The sequence below is a fragment of the Mesocricetus auratus genome, unplaced genomic scaffold (genome assembly GCF_017639785.1).
Source record: "Mesocricetus auratus isolate SY011 unplaced genomic scaffold, BCM_Maur_2.0 Super-Scaffold_100009, whole genome shotgun sequence".
Taxonomy (NCBI): Eukaryota; Metazoa; Chordata; class Mammalia; order Rodentia; family Cricetidae; genus Mesocricetus; species Mesocricetus auratus.
In genome coordinates, this window is record NW_024429193.1 from 66,489,651 (window position 1) to 66,516,279 (window position 26,629).

At 40.1% G+C, this 26,629-nt stretch overlaps 1 protein-coding gene across 5 annotated transcripts in view; it reads right to left on the bottom strand.

The window, feature by feature from the left end:
• The window catches only part of Ash1l (ASH1 like histone lysine methyltransferase), a 139,155-nt gene that overhangs the window by 69,288 nt on the left and 43,238 nt on the right, over positions 1-26,629 (bottom strand). For all 5 annotated transcript variants that reach the window (XM_040752421.1, XM_040752420.1, XM_040752419.1 and 2 more), the window contains exons 4-5: positions 13,321-13,422; positions 6,480-7,218 (exon numbers count right to left, since the gene is read on the bottom strand). In XM_040752421.1, the coding sequence (XP_040608355.1) occupies positions 6,480-7,218; positions 13,321-13,422 (841 nt within the window). The remainder of the gene's footprint in view (positions 1-6,479; positions 7,219-13,320; positions 13,423-26,629) is intronic.

Sequence of the window (26,629 nt, forward strand, 5' to 3'; positions counted from 1 at the left end):
TTTTTTTTAAGATTTTTTATTATGAATACAGTGCTCTGTCTGCTTGCATACCAGAAGAGGGCACCAGATCTCATTACAGATGGTTGGGAGCCACCATGTGGTTGCTGGGAACTGAAATCAGCACCTCTGGAAGAGCAGCCAGTGCTCTTAACCACTGAAACATCTCTCTAGCCCCAATGATAAACTGTTACATGGAACTGTGAATGTAGGTTCTTCTTAGTGTATGTGAGGTAAGTATTTTTATTAAGGATGATTAGAAATTAATCCATCTCACTCTCTAATATTTAAGACATAGTTTCTCCAAGTTTCTGCCCTGTTTGAATTCCTGTCCTGACTTTCTTCTATGATGGACTACAATGCAGAAGTATAGGCCAAATAAACCCTTTCCTCTTTAAATTGTTTTGCTCATGGTGTCACAGCAATAGCAACTCTAAGACTTCTAAAATGAAAGCTTTAAGACACTGAAAAAGGAAATCAGACAATGGCACAACTTTAATCCCAGCACTCAGGAGGCAGTGGCAGGCAGATCTCTGTGAATTCGAGGCCAGCCTGATCTACAAAAAGATTTCTAAGACAGCCAGGACTGTTACACAGAGAAACCCTGTCTTGAAAAAAAAAACAAAAAACAAATAAATAAATAAATAAAATAAATAATAAATAAATAAAAAACAGGATTACAATATGATTCAGCTATTTTACTGCTGAGAACATACACATAAAGCTGCAAACCCTACCACAGAGATATTAGCACTTCCATGTTTACTGCTCTCTCTTCAATGTAGCAAGGAAATAGGCAACCTATTTGTCTCTCAATGGAGGAATGAATACTGGATAGACTTAAAATATACAATAGTAAGGTCATGTTCATCCTCATTTGTGGATCTTAGTCTATTAACAAGTCTTTCTCTGTCCCACTAGCCAGCTCCCAAATGATGACATGGAGTCTTATTATTAATTAATTATGAAAGCTTGGCCTATAGCTTAGGCTTATTCCTAACTAGCTCTTATAACTTGAATCAACACATTTCTATTAATATATGTCTTACCATGTGACTTCTACCTTTCTTACATTCTATGTCTGATTCCTCCACGTCTTGTTGACATCTCCCTTGCCTCTGGATTATTTCCTACTTCCTTTCTCTGCCCTGAAGTCCCACGTATACCTCTTGCCTAACTATTGGATGTTCAGCTCTTTATTAACCCAATACAATGTATCTTTACACAGTATAAAAATATCCCACAACATACACACGCATGTGTGCACGCGCGTGCGCGCGCGCACACACACACACACACACACACAAATGTACATGAAGTACAATATAACATGTAGAGAGGAGAAAAGATAAATACTAGGTGATGAAGGACTGAAGGCAGGAACATCTGAGTTATGAAAGAAGACACAAAGTTAACTTTTTCTAGTTATAGCTCTGGCATGATTTTACTATTTTGGTTTTTTTTGGGGGGGTGATATAAAATATATTTGATAGTAAAAGTATAAAACCCACCAGGTGGTGGAGGCTCATGCCTTTAATCCCAGCCCTTGAGAGGCAGAAGCAGGTCAGTCTGGTCTACAAAGTGAGTTCTAGGACAGCCAGGGCTACACAGAAGAACTCTTTCTCCAAATCCTGCCCCGACCCCCAACGAAAAGCTCCACAAGTACATTAACTGCACAGAAATTCACTGAAGCATACAGATTAGGGTATGGTTAATTTTGATGCATGATGGGTTTTTTTTGTTTTGTTTTTGTTTTTTGAGGCAGGGTTTTTCTGTGGCTTTGGAGGCTGTCCTGGAACTAGCTCTTGTAGACCAGGCTGGTCTCGAACTCACAGAGATCCACCTGCCTCTGCCTCCCGAGTGCTGGGATTAAAGGCGTGTGCCATCAACGCCCATCGATGCATGATGTTTTTTATTTGCAAGTTCTTTAAGTTTTTAAGTTTCAGTAACTTAAAAACATAAAATCCTTAAACTGGGTGGTGGCACAAGCCTTTAATCTCAGTACTCAGGAGGCAGAGGCCAAGTGGATCTCTGTGAGTTCAAAGCCAGCCTGGTCTATAGAATGAGTTGCAGGCCAACCAGGACTACACAGACAAACCGTGTTTCAAAAAAACCAAACCTCCCGCTAAAAAAAAAAAAAAAGAAAGAAAGAAATCCTTTAAAAATAAAGCAATTTTGTACTCAATATTCAAAGTAACTACCTTCCTTCCTTTCCTTTTCTATAGAGAAGTGGCTAAATAAACACAATGAATTATAAACACTGGCATTTAAGTACACTCTACTTCTTTGAGTCTGAAACCTAGTGCCAGAACTGCTTAGTCATATAGTATAGAGGTTACAATTATTTTTTTTGAGGAACTGTCATGGTATTTCCCACAACTATGTAACATTTTACATTTTCACCAGTATTATGAAAACCTATGAATTTCTCCAAAAGTTCTCCAATGCTTTTCAGTCTTTTATCCCTAATCAAAGTATTTAGTAGGTAGTATAATGGTATTGATATCTCTTTGTGATTTTTATTAATCATGCTGAGTATCTATTTTGCATATTCTCTCTGGGAAAATGTTTATGTAATTCCTTTGTCAATCCCCGTGTTTTACTTTTCATTTTGAGTTTCAGAAATCCTTCAGTCATTCTAAGTTTTACTCACTGATCAAATAGTTTATCTCCAATTTTTGGAATATATATCCACTGCCCATGATTATACCCTTTAATGCACAAACATTTTACATATTAAAGCACATGGATTTTGACAAAAGTCAGGTTATCTGTATTTCTGGTTGATAAAATCATTGCAAAATTCAATGTCATGAAGAATTTCCCCTATCTTTTTTGCCTATGTACATTATAATTTTGACCCCATGATTAAGTTGTTGGGCAAAAAGGTCCAACTACTTTTATTTTACATGTGGATTATCCAGTTCTCTGATTAGCAAGGCAATCCCTTTTCTAACAAATGGGGCTGTCATTCCTCCCCCTCACCTGCAGTGTGAATAACTAAACCCAGGACCTTGTTTTGATAAGACAGGGTCTCAAGACTATGTAACTAAGGCTCGTCTAGAACTCAAGATAAGCTTGACTCACCGTCCCAAACTAGAGATGCAGATAGCTGTGACCACCATGTGGGTGATAGGAATCAAATTTGGGTCCTGTGCATGAACAGCCACGGTTCTTAACTACTGAGCCACCTTCCATTTTTCAGGTTTGTTCGTGTACAGTGTATGTATACATGTATGTTATTTTTTGTGAGTATGGGTGTGTGTATGCAAATGTATAGTTTCCTGAAGTTGATAAGGGAAATCATCTTCAATAGCTTTTCTACCTTTCTCAATAAAGCAGGGTCTCTCAATCTAACCAAGACCATTATAAAAATGGAAAGTATACCTACCCAGCTTGACCTGAGGATCACTTGTCCTCAGACTGGAATTACAGGTGGGCTGCCATGTCTACCCACATTCACATGGGTTTCGGGGGATCTGAATTCTGATTACATGGTAAGCATGTTAACCCATAAGCAATGTCCTTAGTCACAAATTTTTTGGGGGGTGGGTTGTTTGAGACAGGGTTTGTAGCCGAGTGGTGGTAGTGCATGCCTTTAATCCCAGCACCAGTACTCGGGAAGTGATAGGGGAAGTCCTATGTATATGTCAATAAAGCACTGTTGGGCCAATAGGGAACCAAGATAGGTGGGACTAGGAGGCCAGGAGAACTCTGGGAAGGAGAAACACAGAGAGTCAAGATGTAACGCCATGGGGTAGGAAGCCCAAAACTATTCTCCGGTAAGAGAAATACTTAGATTAACAATTATGGAGTAATTACTTAAGTCAGAGCTAGCCAGTAAGAAACAAGCAAGGCCAACAGCTTCATAATTAATATAGCCTCCTGTGTGTTTATTTGGGACTGATGCGGCTCTGGAACCAGGCTGGCGGGAAGGCTTCTCTCAAGGAAAAGGCTTCCCTTTACAGGGAGGCAGAGGCCAGTGTGGACTACAAAGTTACAGAAACACTGTCTTGAAAAAAACCAAAAAGAAAAAAAGAGATAGGGTTTGTCTGTGTAGCTTGGAAGTCTGTCCTGACATTTGATTTGCAGACCAGGCAGGCTTTGAACTCACAGAAATTTACCTGCCTCTGTCTCCCGAGTGGTGAGATTAAAGGCATACAACTACCACCCAGCTAGAATTTTTTTTTTAAGGCAAGGTCTCCTCCTATTGCCCAGGCTGCCCTGGAACTAAGAATGTTTCCTGTCTCAGTGCTGGGATTACAGGGTTAGTTCACCATTTCCAGCTTTGCTGTATTTATTTTTTTAAATAATTTAAACTTTTGTTTATTCTTCATTAAAAAATGATTTACTTTTAATAAATGTGAATGCATACGATCATATGAGAAGCACTGGATCCCCCAGAGCTTGAGTAACAGGCAGTGCAGTTAGCTGGCTTGTTTGCTGGGAACTGAATTTGGGGTCCTCAGCAAATTAGCATGTGCTCTTTAACCATGAACTCTCCTCATTTTCCTTTCTCTATTAATATGATAATACATTTTTCTTTAGCCAAACATTTATTTCAAATGTTAAATAAGTTGTCAAATAGCCCTATATGGGTTATATCTTACTGTTAGGAGGATTTTTTTTCGGGGCTATCCTTCCCAGCCAAATGTTTCTACTCCTGTTTTTGAGATTATATTTCATTCTCCTGCCAAAAAACAAATGCTTACAGACATTCTGTCACACATGTCAGTTCTTCATACCAGCAATGCTTTAAATGCTGCTCATGGAGCATCTGCATCAAAACTGTGTCTGGAGCTTCTCAGACACAAGCATGTCAGAGCTGGAGTTGTTACACAGTAGAGCATGTATGAATACCCACCATCCCAAAACAAACAGAAAGGAAACACACGCTGGAAGCTAAGGTGAATTCAAGGCCTGTCTAGCTTATAAGAGCAAGGTCAAAGTCAACCCCAGCAATTCCCCGGGGCTCTGACAACAAAACAAGCTAACAAAAACACAAAACTTCGGGAGGCAGAGTCAGGCAGATTTCTGTGCATTTGAGGCCTGCCAAAGCTACAAAGAAACCCTGTCTCGAAGAAAATAAAATACAAGCAAGCAAACAAACAAACAACTACAAAAACTAAAGGCAAACGCCTATGATCTAGAATGTCATTAAATTCATTGTGAGGTTTTTGATGGGTATTTTGAGTGAGCTTGGTGGTCCTTGATACATCAGTAAGATCTCTTTACGTAAGTGCTTTTCTGATCATGCTCAGGCCCTAACAGACCTAAGAGTCTCATGGAGGCTACAACTCCCTTTAAGGACACTATAGTCAGTGAAATAAACCAGTCACCAAAACAACAACAAAACAAAAACAAAAACTATGTGATTTCATTAAGAGTAGCCAAAAATCACAAAACAGAAAGCATGTTAGTTTTTAGGGGGTTAGCCAAAGGGGAGGACAGGGAGATTTTGGCCACCTAGTGCTTTAAGAAAGGCTCTAGCCTACAATTCAATATTAGCATACTCAGATTAACCTTAAAACTCCAGATTGTTCTTTGGCCTGGATCCTTGGCGTGCATAAACACTTCACCAAAACCATTCTTACACAGCAGAAAGCAAGCCTCAAGAATTAGTTATACGGATATAGTAACAGCTTGGACTTAGGCTGGGGTTGGGGATAGTGAAGATGCTCCTGAAAGTTTGATGCCTGGAACTCACATGGTGGGAGAGACCTCCTCACAGATTGTCCTTGGGGTTGCCCCAACCTTGCCATAGCATGCATGCAACACACACAAAATACATAAACATAATATCCCCCGAACATTCCCAAGCAGACACTTAACTGTTTAAATAGTAAGATGTAAAACTTGTTAAAAAGTTTCTTGGTCCTTTAAAATTCAGTAGGGTCACAGGCAATTAACTGGAAGTAGCATTTACTAAATAATATTTGAAAGTATTAATCAAAGATAATGGATAAAATAACTACACAGGCTCTCATACACAATCTCTAATTTTTTACACTGTAAAAATGATTAGAATATCTTTCAGGCTTGCTATAGACCATAATATCTTTTTTTTTTTCATTCCATAATTTTTCTCTCCTCTTTGGGGATTACAATGGGAGGCAGTGAATAACTCCTAACATTTTCAGCAAATAGTGTAAAATCATTATTGTGGAAAACAAAATGCCAAGAAAACATTAGAGAGTGAAACACTTCTTTTTCTTTAAAGACTCAAATTTCAGGAGTTTGGTATTTGGTGAGGATGCCATGGTGTCTGAAGAGACCATGCCTAACTTTTTTTTTTTTTTTACATTTTTTTTTAAAATTTTATTTTCCAGTTTAAATTTAGATAAGAATCAAGGTTGCTTCACAAGTCAGTTCCAGGTCCCTCTCCCATTCCCTCCCTTCCTCCCGTGCCCCCCCCCCCCCGTTGACCATAATATCTTAAGAAAGAAATTACCAAAAACAAACAAAACAAAGAAAGAAGTTACCTTTTATTGTTTTCTTGTTCTTCTTCCTCTGGTACTGTCTTCTGCTTTTTCCTAGTCTGTTCTTCTAACAGCCAACTTTTCCTCTTCAGCCCCTTCTTGTGTTCCGAGTTCAGGTTAACACTCTGAACAACAGCCTCAATCACGTCGGTAACTGTGTCTGGACCCAGGTGCAGCGCCACTTCTTCCCCTTCATTCAGCTCTGGGTTGACAAACTGGGCGGCCTGGAATGCTTGCATTGATACCACAGCTTGGAGGGGACATTTCCGAGGTCGACCGGGTCTTCGTTTCACAAAATTGTTCCCTGTCCTGGCCTGCCTTTGAAGTTTTTTGGCTTTTAAAATTTTATTGACGTGGTCCAGGTTTTTCTTGGTGGCCAAGATTTTGTCATAATTGCACATTTTCCGAGCTTGGCGCTGCATAGCTTCAACTACACTTCTCTTGATATGATGGGGGGAACATCTACTTGCTAACTTTTCAGAAAGGAGTGGGATATTATTATTACAAGAGTCACTTGGGACTGCAGGCACCAGAAGACTATCTGATTTACCTAGGACTCGCTCTTTGCTATAGTTATGGCCTGGACTGGAGGAAGGTGGTATAGACACAGTTGTAATTGATGCATCAGTATTTTTCTCCATGGACTCTTGCTCATCATGTTGTACTATCCGCTGCAACAGACTGTCTACAGAATCATCCATAGAAGCAACCAATCTGGGACTTCTGGAGGCAATTCCATTCACTAAAAGAGACAACACAGTACACACAGACAGAAAAAAAAGATCACTGAGTCATCTAAATTGCTTTGTCTTTCTATGCTTGTTTCTCAGCCTTTTGAGACAAGAGTGTGCTATGCAGTCTTTGTGGGCTTAGAAATCTGCAGGCAAATCAGGCTGGTCTTGAGGGTATGGTGATTGACCCTCCCTGCCTCCGGCTTCTGTGTACTAGGTAATCAAGCTTTTAACTTCATTAGTTAAATCTTTAATTTATGTAGATGTGCATGTATGGCATGTATACACAGGAGCCACAGAGGCCAGAAGAGGGAGTCAGACCCTCTGAAACTGGTGAGCTACTGGGAATGGGTGCTGGGGAATGAACCCAGGTATTCTGGAGAGCGGTAAAAGCTCTTAACTAAGCCATTTCCCGCACCTTCTTTGATTTTAAAATGGGTCTTCTGTAGTTCAGGATGGCCTTGAATCTACTACTTCTGAGGTTGCTCCATTAGATGATTATCTTGAATTCCTAATCCTCATGTCTTTGTCTCCAAAGTGCTCAGGTGTACCACCATGTCTTGCTAAATAACTTCCTATACTGATAAAAAAGAAGTGTTAAAGGCTATACAGTTAGAGACTGGATAAAGAGCTAACTTTGTCTTTCTTTTTGAAAGCCCAATTCCAGGTATTTCCCTATTAAGTACTAGGAATTATAGAAACATCTATCTCATCAGGAAGTGACATTCCCAGTAGCTTCATGTTAAAATCTTCAAAATGAACAATGTGGGGGAGGGATAAGGTATATAACTGGATCTCTGTTTCTCTATCCAATGGGCCATATTGAATAAACTTCCCTTTTCTGCTCTCCAATACTGTGCCTTTAATTGACTTATTGAGGGCTGATGGGGGTGGGGGGTTAGCTTTTTTAGGATATTAGAGCAGATTCTGACCCTAACCCAGAATGCACACTGTAAAATCTCATAAAACAAAAACAAAACAAATTGATTGATTGAATAAAAACAGGAAATTATGGCGTATAAAATTTACTGTGTGTGTGTGAGAGGGGAGCGTGGGGGGGGGGAATTTGCACCATATATGTAGAGGTCAGAGGACAACTTACAGGAGTTGGTTTTCTCTTTATCAATGTGAGGTCTGAGATCACACTTTAAGTTGTTAAGCTTGGTGGCATGTGCTTTTATCCAGGGAACTATCTTGCTCTTCCTTATTTTCCTTTTTCATATGCAAATCTTTATCTTTTCTTGTTTATAAATTGTAATAACCCAAGCTGTCCATTAACTGACAGAGATTCACCTGCTTCTTCCTTCTGAGTTTTGGATCAAAGGCCAGCTCACTTTGCTCTTACCTGTCAACCAGCTTTACTTTTGTTTTGTTCTCCTCTTGCTTTGGCTAGCTTGTACTTTTTTTTGCTGACTGTCTCTCAGCTTCCTAAGACTCAGTTACTTGTTTTTAAGGTCTCATGTAGCCCAGGCTGGCCTTGATCTCCTGCATCTACCTCCCAACTGATAGAACTGTCTGCCTCAACCTCTCTAGTGGTAGCAATAACAGCCTTACTCAACAACAAATGTTACTTTTTTTTTAAATATAAGATTTATTTATTCTGTATGCTGAGTTCTGCCTGTAGGTAAAAAGAGGGCACCAGAACTCGTTACAGATGGTTGTGAGTCACCACGTGGTTGCTGGAAATTGAACTCAGGACCCAAGAGCAGCCAGTGTTCTTAACCATTGAGCCATATCTCCAGAATGATATTCCCTTCATTATTTTCCCCCAACTACTCAGGCTTAAGCTGAAGGTCTTGTGTAGGTAAGGCACATATCAGTCTCTGCAGTATCAGAAAGCAAAAGCCCAGCCACAAGAACTGAAATTTCGACATGAATTATATCCATGACCCACTAAAATAATGTTTTTTTTCTTTTTCTTTTTTGAGATAGGGACTCATGTAGTAAAGGCTAGCTCTAAATTAAAACATTATACAGTTGAGGCTGACCTTGAATTATTGATCCTCCTGTCTCAACTGCTGGGATTATAGGCATATGTCATAATGCCATGCAAAGGATTGGACCTCTCCATGTATTCTAGGGAGGTCTTAACCTCACAGTGATCCCCTTACTTAGCCTCCAGGGTGGTAAGTAACTGAGCCCCAAACCTGGCTCAGGAATCTTTGTCATGAAGATTTTCACCTATGTGGTCAAGTTTTATGGCTTTAGAAAGTTCACTGAAACCTATTTCAAGTTAAAATTTCCATGGGCTACAATGAATGTCGTCTCTCCATAAAGCCAGCTAGCTGTTGTCTTTAGTTAAAAGGACTATCATCGTAACTGTTAGAGCCATGGTTGAGAAGGATGAGCTGAAAGGGCAGGAATGGTGGCTCACACTGCCAACCACAGTGCTTCTGAGACAGGGTTTCTTTGATTTCTACCTCAGGCTGAGTTACACAATGATTCTAGGCCAGCCTAGACAAACAACTAACCAACCCATTCCTAACAACAAACAACACCCGCCCCAAATGAATGAAAAGGCAAGTATAGGGCCATCCAGATGGCTCAGTGGGTAAAAGCACTTCATCCCTGGCACCCACAAAGCCCTTTGACCTCTGTCCTGTGCTCTTGCTATGCAAACACATGAAATAAACACAGTAAAAATATATTTAAAGTAGCTGGGCATTGGTGGTGTGTGTCTTTAATCCTAGCACTCAGGAGGCAGAGGCAGGTGAACCTCTGAGTTCAAAGCCAGCCTGATTTACAGAGTGAGTTCCAGGATAGGCTCCAAAGCTACAGAGAGGAACTATTTCTGGTCTTTTAAAGTTTTTTTTTTTAATTATATTTATTGTGATTCAGATCATCAAGCTTGGAGACATATACCTTTATTTACAAGACAAACTCAAAGGCCCTATTTACAGACTTTGTGTTCCACTAAACAATACTATGTATTTATAATCCTGACAGGAATGAATACTCTTTTCTTAGAGATACAGTTTCACTATGTAGACCTGGCTGCCTCTATCTCCCTGGTGTGGGCTTCTGAACCCTAAAAGCCCATCCCTAGTGACACACTTCCTACAACAAGACCACACCTCCTAACCCTTACCAAATAGTTCCAACAACTGGGAACTAAACACTCAAGTAGATGAGCCCTTAGGGGACACTCTCAATCACAAAGCGTGAGAAACTTGTGCTGTGCACTTGGCTACCTTGGCCATCAACCTTGGCCATCAGACAGTTCCCTTACTGAGATCTGGTGTCAGAAGAAGGAAATGGCTAGGGCCCTTGGGTCAGTGAGAGGAGGAATTTGTCTTCAGGAAAATTTTCATCAACACTGACACTTACTGAAGCTTGGAGCCTAAAGGACTGCTTTCTTTTTTTTTTTTTTTTGAGACAGTGTTCCACTGTGTAGCTGTGGCTGTTCTGGAACTTGCTCTGTAGACCAGGCTGGCCTTGAACTCACAGAGATCTGTATGCCTCTGCCTCTCAAGTGCTGGAATTAAAGGTGTGCACCACCATTGCCTGCCTTAAAAACAATTTTTAAGGTTTATTTATTTTACGTCTGTGTTTTACTTGTATGTTTATCTGAATCTTGTGCCTTCTGGTCAGTTGCAGTTATGGTGAAGTGCCACAGGGGTGCTGGGAATCAAACTCAGGTTCTCTGCAAGAAGAACAAGTACTCTTAACCACTGAGTCATCTGCCTAGCCTCAGGACTATTTTTATGCATATTGCTCATCATCTATTTAAACCTAAACCTCATGTTTGGACTCCGATGATAGACTAAGAGGAGGGAGGTCAATGTACCTCTTTGTACCTCTCATAAGTATAGGCACACAGGATAAATATCCCATTACTGCTTTTCTCTATTGTCTAATTGGCCTTTTGCAGACAGGTGGTCAAGACTGACTTGTTAGGACTCTGAGGTTCAGGCCCTGGCTCTGACCTTACCTCTGGTAAAAATTTGTCTATTCTTTTACTAATATCACTGTTGGTATTCAGGCATCTGTACTAGACTGCTCTTAGGGTTCTGACAGGATATGTCCTCAGCTGCAGCCACTAAGAGCACCTCCTGTGCACATTCACTACGTTCCCTTTTAAAAGGGCCCTGCCCACTTCCCATCTTTGTCTGCCGCCCCCCCTCTGCCTCTTTTCTCTTCCGCTGCTCATGTTCCCAGAGGCTGGTCTCCCTCTCCCCTCACCTCTTTCACATTCACTTTCCCCTAATAAAAAAACCCCTCCACGTGAGCTCTGTCACTCAAGCCACGTTTAAAAAAAAATTATAACAATTACACTGTCTTTTTGTGGGTATGTACAATTGTGTAGGTGTGTGCATATTTCCATGCAGGCGCCAATACATATATATGTTTGAAGGAGCTAGAGTTAAATGCTGAGTATCTTCCTCAGTATCCACTGTATTTTTGAAACTGAATCTGGAACTCATCAATTTGGCTAAACTGACTGTGATACTAAGTTCCAGGTCCCACCTGTCTCCACAGCACTGGAGTCACAGACACATTTGTTATACATAGCTTTTCTGCAGGCGTTGGAGAGCCAACTAAGGTCCCTGTACTCATGCACCAGGCACTTTGCACACTAAGCCATCTCCCCAGGTTACAATAAGCCATGTGGAAGCCTTCAAATTTTGTTTCTGAAAGAATGAAACTGTTTTGGCATTTCACTTTTTTTTGTTGTTTTTTTTGAGACAGCATTTCTCTGTGTAGTTTTGGAGCCTGTCTTGGAACTCACTCTCTAGACCAGGCTGTGATTAAATGCCTGTGCCACCACTACCTAGCTCCTTTTTATGCTTTTCACGATGACGTCTCAGTCTGTGTTTCAGGATAATTTTGAATTCCTGGCAAACCCCTTGCTCCCAAGTACTGGTGTATAGGCATGAGCCCACCACATCTCCTGGGTACTATATAAAATTTAGGATTAGGACCTGTGAGGTGGTTCAGCAGGTAAAAACACTTGAGGCCAAACCTGACAACCTTATGTTCAATGTGTTCAATCTGACGGTTCCACATGGCAAAGGACAGAACCAACTCTGGGAAAGTTGTTCTCTGACCTCCACAAATGCAATCTGACATGAATAAACCAGATCCAAGCACCCACACATAAGTAATACATAAAAACTCAACAATGTATATTCTATACATGTGTATTGTGGATAAAAGCCTTGAGTTAATCAATTCTGAAATCCTCACTCTAGATTTTAAAAATAAAATTAAATACATTTTAGAATCAGCCTGTCATTTCAAATGAATTTATGAAGACCATATTACACATATAAACTGTCATTTCTGATGGTTAAGAGTCTTTTAAACAATGATATATACTTTTTAAAACTGCTTTCTGATTATTCTTTTGATACTATCTTATGTAACCTAGGTATATTCTATATAAAGTGCAGAGTTGGGGAAGGAACCAACGGCTACACACATGCTAGGAAAGCACCCTATCAACTGAGCTACATTTTTGCACATTATAATTATTATCATATATATTTTTGAGACAGGGGCTTGCTATGTAGCCCAAGCTGGTCCCAAATTAAAGCAATATCTCTTGCCTCAGTCTCTCCAGCACTGGGATCACCAGCTTACTTTAATTTTTTTTTAATTAAACTCTTAATGGGTATATTAGAGAGATTTATTTTTAAGTATTTCATGGATGACTTTGAACTCCTAATCCTGCTTCTACCTCCCAACTGCTAAGATTATAGGCATGTGCCAATACATCCAATAACAACAATTTATTTAAGGGCTTCAAGCCACACTGTTACATAATATCCTCTTTAACATCATTTCCATTTTAAAAACTGTATGTGTGTGTTATGTCTGTTGTGTATGTGCACATGTACAGATCCCTGTGGAGGTCAGTGGTGTCAGGTCCCCTGGTGCTAGGATGGAAACATGGGTCCTCTGCAATACAGTACATATTCATAACTGCTGAGCTATTGTTCCAGTACTTTCACATTCTAATTTCTTAAAAATAAAACTACTGAATTTTTCCAATGTACATTATCAGTAATACTGAGATGACAAGGCCACTTCTGTTTCCTTTGCATAGATTTGCTAGTCTCAAGTAGCAGACAGGAAAGTATCCTGAAAATGTAGTAAAAAACAGCACTTACCTGTTGAAGAAGTACTCTCAGACGAAGACCTTTTATGGGTAGGGCTACAATTTGTGCTTTCTGATGATCGCTGAGGAGGTTTATCTGAAGTTGACTGGGAACCTGGGAAAAAAGAAAATGAAAGAAATCATAGGACAATTCAAGACTACATGAAGTGTTTGTTAGACCATGCTATGATAGAACAGTGAATTTTAGCTGCTGTCACTGCCATTCCCTGTAACAATATGATGAGTAGCTCACAAGAAGAAGAAAATAAGGAGAGAATAAACCACGCCTGATGTTGTTGACAGAATTTCCCAGGTCTCATGTAATTTGTATATTAGCAGAGAGAAAGAAAACTAATTTTAATGGTAGGATAAAAATTATCATTTAGTTTTATGTACCATCCTATCAAATATTTACTGATAAAAATTTGATAATCTAACCTGTCCCTTATTTTTTATTAAAACTTATCATTTAAGCCAACAGACAAAACTTTTCTTCCTTCCTTCCTTTCTTTCTTTTTTGATTTTTGAGACCTAGCTGTCCTGAAACTGGCTCTGTAGACCAAGCTGTCCTGAAACACTCAGAGATCCACCCACCCCAGCCTCCTGTGTGCTGGGATTAAAGACCTAAGTTACCACACCAAGTGAAGTCCATCATCTTATCCAGTTCATAAAGTAATTTTCACATTCTGAAAGAACTGGTTATAAATTTATTTGTGAAATACATCTTTAATGGTATATACACTTAAAGTTACTTAGTTTAAAGGTATAAAATGTCAAAAAAATAGAAAGCCCATTCAAAAAGTCTTCTAATTTTAGCAAAACCCCAAAGTGAAGCAGCATAATTTAGTACATCTCTCGCTCAGGAGAAAACAATGATGTTCAGAAAAGATTATTTTCCAAAAAAAAAAAACCCTGCTTCTAATACTTTCATAATAACCTAAAATGCCAACAGTTGAAAATACATACATTAATTTTGTATTTGCTCAAAGAATTAGAAGCACTCTAAATAACTCACTTTTTTATTTGAAAAAAAGCTTCAACATATAATTGGAGGCACAAAAGAAACCAGAGGCTTGAAGAGGAGACTATCTGAAACTGCTTCTAGGATTAAATCTCAAATGAAGACAGGATTTAATCTATGAAACACAGGAACAGAAGAAATGAATGGAACTAAGTTGTTATGATTTCCCTTTCTCTAGGAGAAAAAGTATGAACTGTTTTATAGAGTTTCTTAAGTCACACTACTGCAATTATTCTTTTTGTAGGCTACTGACAGTACTGAGCAGATAAGATGTATGGCTCACTATTCAAGAATGAGAAGTCAGATACTGGGAAAATTCATAGCGCACCCACTTCCAAAACAGTGATGGCTGATGTAAGATCTACTCAAGAATAAAGACTGTTTAGTCTTGAATTCCAAAGAGCTATAAAAAGGGATTTTGAAAACTCCAGTACAGGAAATCCCTGTGATGTGTGGCTCAGATATGCTACTACAGAGTTAAATGGTATGATAAAAAGGAAGTAAAAAAAACCAGGGCATCAATGAAGATATATTCTTCCTACCCAGACATGTAGCAAGACAGAAGCCAACATTGGCCAAGAAGACATCCCTAAGCTCCATCAACATTCCTGATGAATGGGCAAGCAATGTAGATTAAGTGCCAGGAAATAAAGGGAGTGGAAGAGCACTTTCATTAGTTTTCACATGCCTGGCGCTTGGCCAGCCTGTGGAGGTGGCAGGAAAGACACAAAGAAGAGCACACTAGTTGGTCCTCAGAGAGCGTAGTTAAGGTTACACATGTCATCGTGTACTACATTTCAGATGAAATTGGTGCTGTCTGTTCTTGAGCTCAATCTTCAGTTTCTAGGCTATTTGGTAACTTTCCCCAAATTTCTTGGTAATCTTCAAGACAATCTTCATGAAGGCTTTAACTATACCTTTGATCATCAGGATATCCTGAGAATCACCCTGCCTGGCCTTACCCACCTCAGGGTAAAAGAGGGTACAGGCACTTTCTTCAGCTCCTTCTTTTGGTGGCATCTGGAGCTGCTGAGGAGGCAGTGGGGGTGGAATGGGGGTCAGATCCCCGGAGATCATTATTGGCAGCATTGTACAGCAATTCCTGAGAAACTGAAACAATTGAGAAAGAGATGGCTTAGCTCACTTAGCTTCTGAGCCATTTTTCATTTTCTGAAAGTAATGGAGGCCAGCAGTCTATTCTTAGAATTTAATAGAAGACTGGAGTAAAAATTCAGGAAGGCCTTCATTTTTAAAAGTGTGTCGAATCCCCTGTTCATACAAAGTAGAGCTGCTTTTTTTTAAAAGATTATTTATTATGTATACAATGTTCTCCTGCATGCCAGAAGAGGGCACCAGATCTCATTATTGTAGATGGTTGTGAGTCACCATGTGGGTGCTGGAAGTTGAACCTGGGTTCTCTGGAAGAGTAGCCCGTGCTCTTAACCTCTGAGCCATCTCTTCAGCCTGAGTAGTGCTGTTCTTAACAATATTGCATATTTAGAGAATAAGGTTGTATCCCTAAGATATGTTCAAAGACAGTCTATAGGAACAGTAAGAGGATGAGAATACCTGGAAAAACACTGCTCAAGGATGTAAAGTAAATAGATTTGAGACTAGAAAGCATTGTTTTAACTTTTGAGCAAGACAACATAACCTGTTAAAGATGTCCAGAGAGAACTAACATGTCTATTCCAGGAGAGAACCCAACACATCTGTATTTCTAAACATAAGACAAAATGAAATGCGAAGTAGAGTGCAGTGTGGAGTTATGTACATGGACCATGGAGAAAAGTAACCTGGGTGTGACTCTTCAGTCTTTAGCAAATGAAGGATCAGGATCAAGGCAAATAAACATGCCTAACCCTGGCTTATTCAAAGCACCTAAATCATAGGACTGTGTTAAGTTCCACAATGGGACAGTAAAATTTGTAATGCCACCTTACAGAATTCAGTGTGGCTAATAATGCTAGTGGCTAATATTGGTCATGCTATCTTTTTCTTCATGAGAGAATGTCACTAACAGAATCACAGGTTTGTGCTTCACTGAGCTACAAAATCACATTTAAGAAAAGATCAACTTTAAAATAAAAATTTAAGAGCTGGGAGTTGGTGGCGCATGCCTTTAATCCTGGCACTAGGGAGGCAGAGGCAGGTGGATCTCTGTGAGTTCGAGGCCAGCCTGATCTACAGAGCGAGTTCCAGGACAGCCTCCAAAACAATACAGAGAGTCCCTGTCTCGAAAAACAAATCAAAAACAAAAATAAATAAAATAAAAATAAAAATTTAAGTAGAACAGACACACCCAATTAAGGAGCTGAAACTATTAATTATTGACCTTAAATGTAAAATGAATACAATTAAGATGTCCTTCAAAAACAAGTATACTAAGGTCAGGAAAGTCCTTGCATGACAGGAAGAAAAAGGCACCTGAAATGAATCTTTTTAATGAACTAACTCCACCTTACCTTCGCTAGGAACGGGGTGAAGAACTGAACCACACCAACAGTATCATATGTACAAAGGATAAAGCCGTTTTCTGCATCCTCAATTTTTTGTTGTTATTCTTCTAACTCATAATCATTTTCTAAGTGGAGTTACAACTTCGTTGTTGTAGCTAGCTTGGGAGAAACATTATCTCAGCTCACTTGTAGTGAGGTAAGATTTGCCAGTAAAGATGTGTAAACACTTCATTCCTCACAGAACAAGGTGTTCATATGGATTTAAGTTCAAGAAAATCTGATACTGTTTCAAAAAGAAGATACACACACACACACACACACACGTAAGTTTCCATCATTTCTCATTTCAATTTAGAACAAAGATATAATGAAATAAACAAAAATTATAGATGAAATTCTTCAGTTCATAGAATCTTCAATTAGAAACATTGCTGTGGTTTCAGCACTTAACCCTGTTTAGAAAATACATACACTTAATTAAAGCAGTAGTTACACACAAAGCAGAGAAGATATGCTTAAACTGGGCTTTTTAACATTAAAGGTATGGTGATTCTTAGGAGTCAATTCTTAATGCTTGCTGGTAATAAAGACACTCATGTAGAGAGGCAACAGAGGAAACACAGGCATCATAAACTGATACACAGAGGGATATAGGAACTAAAAATAAACTTGGGGTATGTGAAGAAGCCTTGAAAGTCATCTTAATTATAGAATTTCTGAGTTTCACTATTTTTTGTTTTGTTTTGTTTTTCGAGACAGGGTTTCTCTGTATTGTTTTGGAGGCTGTCGGTCCAGCCTGGCCTCAAACTCACAGAGATCCGCCTGCCTCTAGAATTTCTGAGTTTCATTGGTCCATTATTTGATAAACTTATAAGACAAGGCTTTGAGAAAATATTTGTATCAATGTAGGCAAAAAGAGAAATATGGTGTACATTGTATATACATAGGAAAAAATGGGGGATAAGAATGTCAGAAAATTGAAAAGGGCGGAAAAAAGAACATAAATGGATTAGGGATAATAATCTAATTATTGCAGTATCTACAGAAATAAGTGAAGACCAAGAATCTGTCAAAAAAAAAATCCTGTCTAAATCTACCATAAAAAATGAAACCACTTTCACAGATATCTGGGTATAAGCAGAGTCAAACGGGTAAAGTTAGCAGAATCCCTGAAGGCCTGGGAAGAGAGAGAGAGAAATGACTCTTAAAAAATTGTTGACTGATCTTCATATACATCCTAGGGAATGCACACTCTCTTATGCAAACACGTGTGCATTAAGTATGTGGACGCATACAGAGACACATATTCTCATACTAACTTGAATGAATATTTTAAAACAAATTTAAAAAGAAAAAAAATGCTGGGCATGGTGGCACACAGCTTTAATCCCAGCATGTGAGAGTCAGAGATAGGTGGACCTCTGAGAGTTGAGGCCAATCTGATCTACATAGGAGCTCCAAACCAGCGGGGATATGTAATGAGATTCTCCTGTCTCAAAAACAAAACCTGCTGAGTGGTGGCTGGCATTCCTTTAACCCCAGCACACTCTGGAGGCAGATGCAGGCAGACCTCTGTAATTTTGAGATCAGCCTGGTCTACAGAGTGAGAACCAGTCAGGGCTACAAAGAGAAACCTTGTCTCATAAAAAAAACACCCCCACCCTCCTAAAAAAGAAAAGCCTAACACCCATACACCCAACATGAAAACAAAGATTCAACCTTAACTATTTCACTGAGGCCTTAACTATTCCAAACTAGAAAATGAATTTTCATGGTACTAACTATGAATTACAAACGAACACAAACACTAGGCATGGCATGCCTTTGATTCCAGCACTCAGGAGGTAGAGGCAGGTTAGCGTGGTTTACACAGTAAATTCCACAACTATACAGAGACTCGTCTCAAACAAACAAACAAAAAACCCAAAACACTCCCTGCAAACCAGTAATCTGGTCAGACAAAATTTATTTCCTCAGTCTAAATTCATATAAAGGCTTTTTACAAATTTATATACATGTTTTTAATGTATATTGTTTGGAATTCAACAATAAGCACTCTACTAATCAGCAAATTATTTAAACGAGTAAAAGGTCTGATGTATCCAATGCTACAAATATCTTTGGACTACCATGGAAGAATAGACAGACTTGTGCTAGATTTAAAATGATGCTTAATAGTGAATTCAAAGATAGACTTATTTCAAAGTAGTATTCCAAAGCAGTTTTATAACAAATCACTTCTTCCCAAGAAAATTAAAGCATGGCATAAAATTTTACTTTTATATGTGTAGTGTGCCTGTGTGTATGCTTGACCTGCATGTGTGGAGGCACATGTGTACATGTGGGCTGACTGAGGCTGATGTTGGGACCATGCTCATCCACCTTAGTAACTGAAGCTGGGTTTCTGTCACACTCAGAGCTTGCTGTTACTGATAATTTTGCTTGCCAGCTTGCTCTGGAGAACCCCCATCTCTGCCTGCTAAGGATGGAGTTACAGGCTGGCTGCTAAGTCCACCTCTAATTTATGTGGGTTGTGGCATTTTAATTGATGAGCTATCTCCCCATCTCTAGTGCTTGGAGACTTCGATGAAGTCTTATGGTGCTGGACTTAAGTTCTGAATCTATCCCTGAATCTCTTGAACACAACAGTGCTACAAGTTTCTTGTCAACAAGTTGAAGGAAGGATAAAAACTGAACCTTCAATAAAAACAGGTGTTTCTGATTATAAGAAATACATTTACAGAAAACAATATATTTCATTTACTACCTAACTTAAACGCACTATAGGAGGAAGGGATTCAGAATCTGTGCTCATGATTGTTAAGCTAAAAACAAGCAAATTACTTCTCTCTTTAATTAGGGAATTCCTCACAAAGCCCAAATTAGAACAGTTACTGAAATGGAATTCTCCCAGAAGTTTCCCAGAACAATATACTTTCTCCGCCCCCTCCTCAGTTTTCTGAGACAGGGTTTCTCTGTAGTTTGGAGGCTGTCCTGGAATTCACTCTGTAAACCAGGCTGGACTACAACTCAGAGACCCACCTTCTTCTATCTCCAGAGTGCTGAGATTAAAGGTATGCCACAATCAATTTTCAACTTTTATCCCTGTATGTTTATTATGTTTATACTTATGGGTACATCTTTCATAAAACTCTAGATAAAGTGTCAAAATCATGACATTTTCATCAATCGATGCTTATCCCCTTGAGGTAAAAAGGAACATAACTCATTATGTTTTTTAAAACAACCACAAAAACCAAGCTGGGTCATGGCAGTGCACACCTTTAATCCCAGCCATGCAGATCTCTTTGAGTTCGAGGCCAGCCTGTTCTACAAAGTAAATTCCAGGACACAGAGACACCGGAGGAGGGTGGGGGGCACCTTTCATAGTGGATACTTTTCTAAAACGAAGTATATGACTGAAATATATAATGTCTATATGCCACCAATAATCATAATACTGTCCCACTGTCCATTCTTTGCTATTGTTTTGTCCATTTCTGCAATCAGGCTGTTCTGCCATGCACAGCTAGTTATGAGTTATATATACAAAAAACAAGACCAACTTGATGGCATGTACCTACATCAGTACTCTCCCATAATCCTAGCTTTTAAGAGGCTGAGGCAAGAAGACCCTGAGTTTGAAGCTAGGCTGAGGAGCTACATTGAAATATCTGTCCTTAATAATAATCAAAAGATAGCTCAGAGGTTAAGAGTACTAGTACTGGCTGCTCTTCCAGAGGTCATGAGTTCAATTCCCAGCAACCACTTGGTGGCTCACAACCATCTGCTATCTGGTGCCCCTTCCCTCTTCTGATGTGCAGGCAAATGTGCAAGTAGAACATTGTATACATAATAAATTTAAAAAATATATAAATAAATAAACAAAAAACCCTGCTGGTCATGCTGGTACACATCTTTAATCCCAGCACTCAAACCCAAAGCAGGCAGATTTCTGTGAATTTGAGGCCAGCCTGATCTAAATAGTGAGCTCCAGGACAACCAAGACCCTATAAAGAAGTCCTGTCCCCAAAACACACTCTCACACACACACAAGCCAAAAAAACAAAACAAAAAGAACAGAAAAAACAAGCAAACAAATCAACTAACCCTAAATTAGGTCCAGAAAGACAGACAGCTCAGGGATTCAGAGCACCCTCCAGGGGATCCACATTCAATTTCCTACACTTAAACATGGTAGTTCACAACCATCTGAAACTTTAGTCTTTAGTGGATTTGAAACCCTGTACTGGCTCTACAGACACTGCATGCATGTAGTGCAGACACACATGCAGGCAAAACACCCACACAGGGCAGTGGTGGCGCACACCTTTAATCACAGCACTCAGGAGGTATAGGCAAATGGATCTCTTTGAGTTCAAGGCCAGCCTGGTGTACAGAGTGAGTTCCAGGACAGCCAGGACTATACAGAAAAACCATGTCTCTAAAAACAACAAAAAAGAACAAAAAAATTAATTAGGGAGTGGAGGGACGGCCAAGAGGTTAAGAGTGGCCTGCGCAGATGTGACGACAGCCAAACACTGTGAAGAGGACATCATCTTGCAACTACTTTAACACCTATTTGTGTGCTTTTGAAAACACGGGTGTTTTGTCTACACGTACATTTGCACACCAGAAGAGGGGATCAGATCCCATGGGACTACAGTTATAGATGTCTGTGAGCCACCATGTGGGTGCTGGGAACTGAACCAGGGACCTCTGGAACAGCAGCTATTGCTCTTGAGCACTGAGCCATCCCTCCAGCCCCACAGAGGCATTTCTTTTGTTTTCTTTCTTTCTTTCCTCCCCTTCCTTCCTTCCTTTCTTTCTACAGGGTTTCTCTGTGTGGCCCTGGATGTCCTGGAACTCACTCTGCATACCAGGATAGCCTCAAACTCAGAGATCAGTCTGCCTCTGCCTCCCCAGTGCTGGGATTGAAGTTATTAACCATCAACACCATCTCTAGCTTGCTACTTTGGCTAGGGCACTGAGGCTGTAGATACCAGGCTTGGCCTTTTGTCTTTTTATACCGATGTTCCTGACCTGAACTTGGGTCCTCATATTCACAAAGCAAGCTCTATGCTCACTGGGCCACTTGTCAAGAAATATGTCAGCTTGATTCTCCTGGGTGGTTTGCTTTGTTTTGTGTTTTTGAAAACGGTTTCTGTGTGTAGTCCGGATTATTCTAGAACTCACTGTGTAGGTCAGGTTGGCCTCAAACTCAGAGTTCTGCTTGCCTCTGAATGCTGAGATTTAAGGGGTATGCCACCACATGCAGAATTTTTTGTTTTTATTTTATGTATATAGGTGTTTTGACAGTCTTTGTGTGCTTCATGCCCATAGAATCCATAAAAGGCATCAGACTCTGGATTAGAGTTACAGATGGCTGTGAGCTGCCGTGTGGGTGCTGGGAATCAAACCTGGGTCCTCTGGAAGAGCAGCCAGTGTTCTTATTCTCTGATTTTTCCAGCCCTGTTCTCATGTTTTGACATCTCAAAACATGCCTTGAATCTACGTGTCTGTAGCTCTAATCTAATTTTCTTTTTCCTGAAAAAAAATTTTTTTGTTTGTTTTGTTTGTTTTTTGAGAAAGGGTTTCTCTGTGGTTTTGGAGGTTGTCCTGGAACTAGCTCTTGTAGACCAGGCAGGTCTCGAACTCATAGAGATCCGCCGGCCTCTGCCTCCTAAGTGCTGGGATTAAAGGCGTGAGCCACCACTGCCCAGCTTAGAAATTTACAAAAATGTAATTCATCAAATATGTCAGTTGTATTATAACTAACACATAATAAATTCAATCAATATAAACAGTAAACAACTTTATTTTTCCCCCTTAATCAGTTATCAGAGACATATTTTGCTTAACAATTTAGTATGCTTTAAAAAAAACAACTCTTGTTTGAATAACTTTTAATATATCCTTCAGCCAAATTCCTCTAATATTAACATGTTACATAGCCAACACACATTTTTCAAAATTAAGAAATTAACATTGGCATAATGTATTAATGCAACTGCAACTACTGGGAGTTTAGCAATTTTTTTTTTTTTGGTTCTACGAGACAGGGTTTCTCTGCATTGTTTTGGAGGCTGTCAGTCCAGCCTGGCCTCGAACTCACAGAGATCTGCCTGCCTCTGCCTCCCGAGTGCTGGGATTAAAGGCAATGTGCCACCACCACCCGGCCCGAGTTTAGCAAATTTTAAGCATGTACTTTCCTACTCTGAGGTCTGATCTTGGATATCACATTGCATTCAGTTGTCATGTCTCTTTTAGTTTCCTCTGACTGTGACAACTTCTTAAACTTTCCTTGTTTTTTTAAGGTCCTTAATACATTTCTGTAATACTGGGAAGGTACTTTGTACGATGTCTTGTACCTTAGCTATCTTCTGGTAACAGTGGGATTATGGGTTTTGGCAAATACACAGGGATGAAATTCCCTACTTGCTGGGTGTCAGGGAATACACATCACTTTGTTTCATCACAAGTTAACCTTACCCTTCATTACTGTGTGTCTGTCTCCCTATTCTATCCTTTGAATGTAAGTCAGCAGGTGTAGTGAATATTCAAGAGAAGTTCCAGCTGGAGAGATGGCTAAGTGTTAAATGCACTAGCTGCTTTTGCAGAGGACCCAGGCCAGTTAACAACCATTTGAAAGCCCAGATCAAGAGGATCATCTTCTGCCTTAGGGGACAGGGCACTGCATGTGGTTCACAGACACCAAATACACATAAACTAATAATAAAGTAAAAAGAAGTACCCCCCCCGGAAATAGAAAGATCTACATGCATCACTTCTATTTCCTCTGTACAGAACCTGAGCTGTTTCCTATGTATTTAGACAATCATTTAGTTCTACCAACATGAACTCCTGGTATTTATTTTAAGGTTATAACCCAATATTAGCATTATTTAGTCACTTGAATTGTTCCAGGTCGTTACTGAAAGCTGTTTCAGAATTATAATTTTCCAGGTAATCGACAACACACTGTGTGTGTGTACAGTGTGTGTGTGTGTGTGAAAATGTGTGTAAGACTTAGGTGGGACATTTCAATTGGATATCAATTTAAAATTAAGAATTTGTTTTTAGAAACCTTTATACCTCAAGAATAAAGACCAACACAAAAGCAACCCCAAGTTGACAAAAATTACATAAACTAATCAGAATTGGCAGAAAATGGTGAGAAAGCACAATTAATATTTTTTTTTCTTAAGACAGGGTTTTATTATGTAACCCTGGCTGACCTAGAGCTTGTTGTGTAGACCAGGCTGGTCTCAAACTCAGAGATCTGCCTGCCTACACCTCCAAAGTGCAGGGATTAAAGGTGTGTTCCACCAGGCTAACTGGTATAAAACTTTTCTTATTTATATTTTTTCCTTCCCATGTATTCTTAGCCTGCAGAAGCCTAGCACCTGCTAATAAGCAGAGTGCTCTCAGATTGACAATGTGATTGTTAAAGGCAGTTGTACACTTCCTGTCTTTTGCCAGTCCTCCTTCCCAGGCGGACTTTTCTACATTGTTTCTCAGTCAGGGTAGTGCTATTATGCAGCCCAGGCTGACCTTAAACTGTTTTGGCCTCCTGGGTGCTTTGATTATAGGTCTAAGCCACCATAAATGACTAGTACCTGGTGATCTTGACAATAAACTTAGAAACCTAGAAGGCTGGTGAGGTGGCTAGCATGTTACAGTGCTTACTGCCAAGTCTGTTAAGAGTTCAGTCCCTCAGCCAAGTGTTGGTAGCACACGCCTTTAGTCCCAGCCCTCGGGAGGCAGAGGCAGGCGGATCTCTGTGAGTTTGTGACCAGCCTGGTCTACAGAGTGAGTTCCAGGACAGCCTCCAAAACAATACAGAGAAACCCTGTCTCAAAAAACCAAAACCAAAAAAAAAAAAGTTCAGTTCCTGGAACCCACATGGGAGAAGGAACGAACTTACTCTCACAAGTTGTCCTCTGACCTCCAACACATTAGACTTGGCAGCAAGCACCTTATAGCCAGCCCTTCTCCACTTTATTTCTTGAGACAGGGTCTCTCACAGAACCCGGAGCTCACAGATTGGCTAGACTAACTGGACAATGAATGCCAGGGACTGGCCAAGGTGTCCTCCAATCCTTCGCTGTGGCTACAGGCACATGCCACCACACTTGACTTTTACAAGGGTAGTAGAGATCCATTATTAATTGAGCTATCTCTCTACTCCCTTCCCCTAAAATTGTGACACGGCACCATCTCCCCCAAGCCTGTCATTGAGACAAGGGCGTGTTATGCACCTTGCTATTTCTTATAGCTGACTAATTCTCCTGCCTCTGCCTTCCAAGTGCTGAGACTATGTCTCCCTGTGCCCGGGTTTACTTTATGAGTGTTTTGGCTTAATGTCTATCTGTATACCACACGTGTGCCTGGTGCCCAAGGAGGTCAAAGAGGTTGCTGGAGCCCCTGGAACAGGAGCCACAAATGTGTGTGAGCCACCATATTGGTGCTGAAGACAGAACTTAGGTTCTCTGCAATAACAAGTACTCTTTTTTTTTTTTTTTTGGTTTTTCAAGACAGGGTTTCTCTGTATTGTTTTGGAGGCTGTCTTGGAACTCGCTTGGTAGACTAGGCTGGCCTCGAACTCACAGAAATCTGCCTGCCTCTGCCTCCCAAATGCTGGGATTAAAGGCGTGCGCCACCAACGCCCGGCAATAACAAGTACTCTTAACCACAGAGACGTCTCTTCAGTCCCTGTGTCTTTCTAACATGCCTAACACGCAATTTTTATCTTTAGGTTTTCTCTGTCTGTCTGTCTATCTGACACACACACACACACACACACACACAATTTGAGACAGAACAGTGTGTAACGGAGGTTCTTGCAGCCGTTTGAGTCCCAAACAAACACAGAGACACTATATTAGTTAAACTGTTGGCTGGTGGTTAGGGCTTCTTATTGGCTAGCTCTGTCTTAATTATTAACACATTTCTATTAATCTAAGTATTTCCACGTGGTCTTATCTTACGAAAAGGGTTTGAACCTCTAATTCCTTTGGCAGCTCACATGGCGACTGCTCTGGTGGGGTGGGGAGACACTCTCTCTGCCTACCTTTCCCTGAATTGTCCTCATCCTAGTCCCACCTATCTTCCCACCTCACTGGCCAGACAGTGTTTTATTCATCAACCAATAACAGAAACATATACAGAAGGACATCCCCCATCAAGATAGAAAGGCAGATAATTAAGGGGGCAGTTGTTACGATAAAGATGGAGGGCGGTTTCCATGGGAGGTGAGGGTGACCGATGCGGGAGACAAACATGCCAGGCAGACAGAGCTTAGTGAGAAAGGGAAGGGGGCGTGAGAAAAGAGAAAGAGGTGGAGAGACAGAGAAGTCAGAAGAGACGGAGGAGTCGGGAACAGCGGGAAAGAAGAGAGGTACATCTGCAGAGGTCTTTATTTTAAAGGGGTCATTTGCACCTGTATGCAAACTAGTAGTCATGGACCCTGGGCTGACCAGGGTACTGCCTAATGCATTCTGCCAGGTGACAGGGGCAGGCCAGCATAATGCCTGAATCCTTACAACATGGAAAAGGAAAGAAGCGCTTCCATTGAACAGATTTGCAATGGAGACTATATTTCTTTTACATATGTATATTCAAATAAGTGTCAAGACAGTAATAAATCATGTGTAAGGCCTTCTTCTTTTCTCAGCTTACAAGCCTGCAATTTTTTAGAAATCTCAGAAGAAATTCCACTTATAATAAAAGATGTCTTAATCACTTTATGAAATCCTTGTGACCTATATATAAGGTTTTACCTTATGGGCTTGTGATGGGAGATGCCATTCTGCAAATCTGTCTCTTATTGGTTGTTGAAT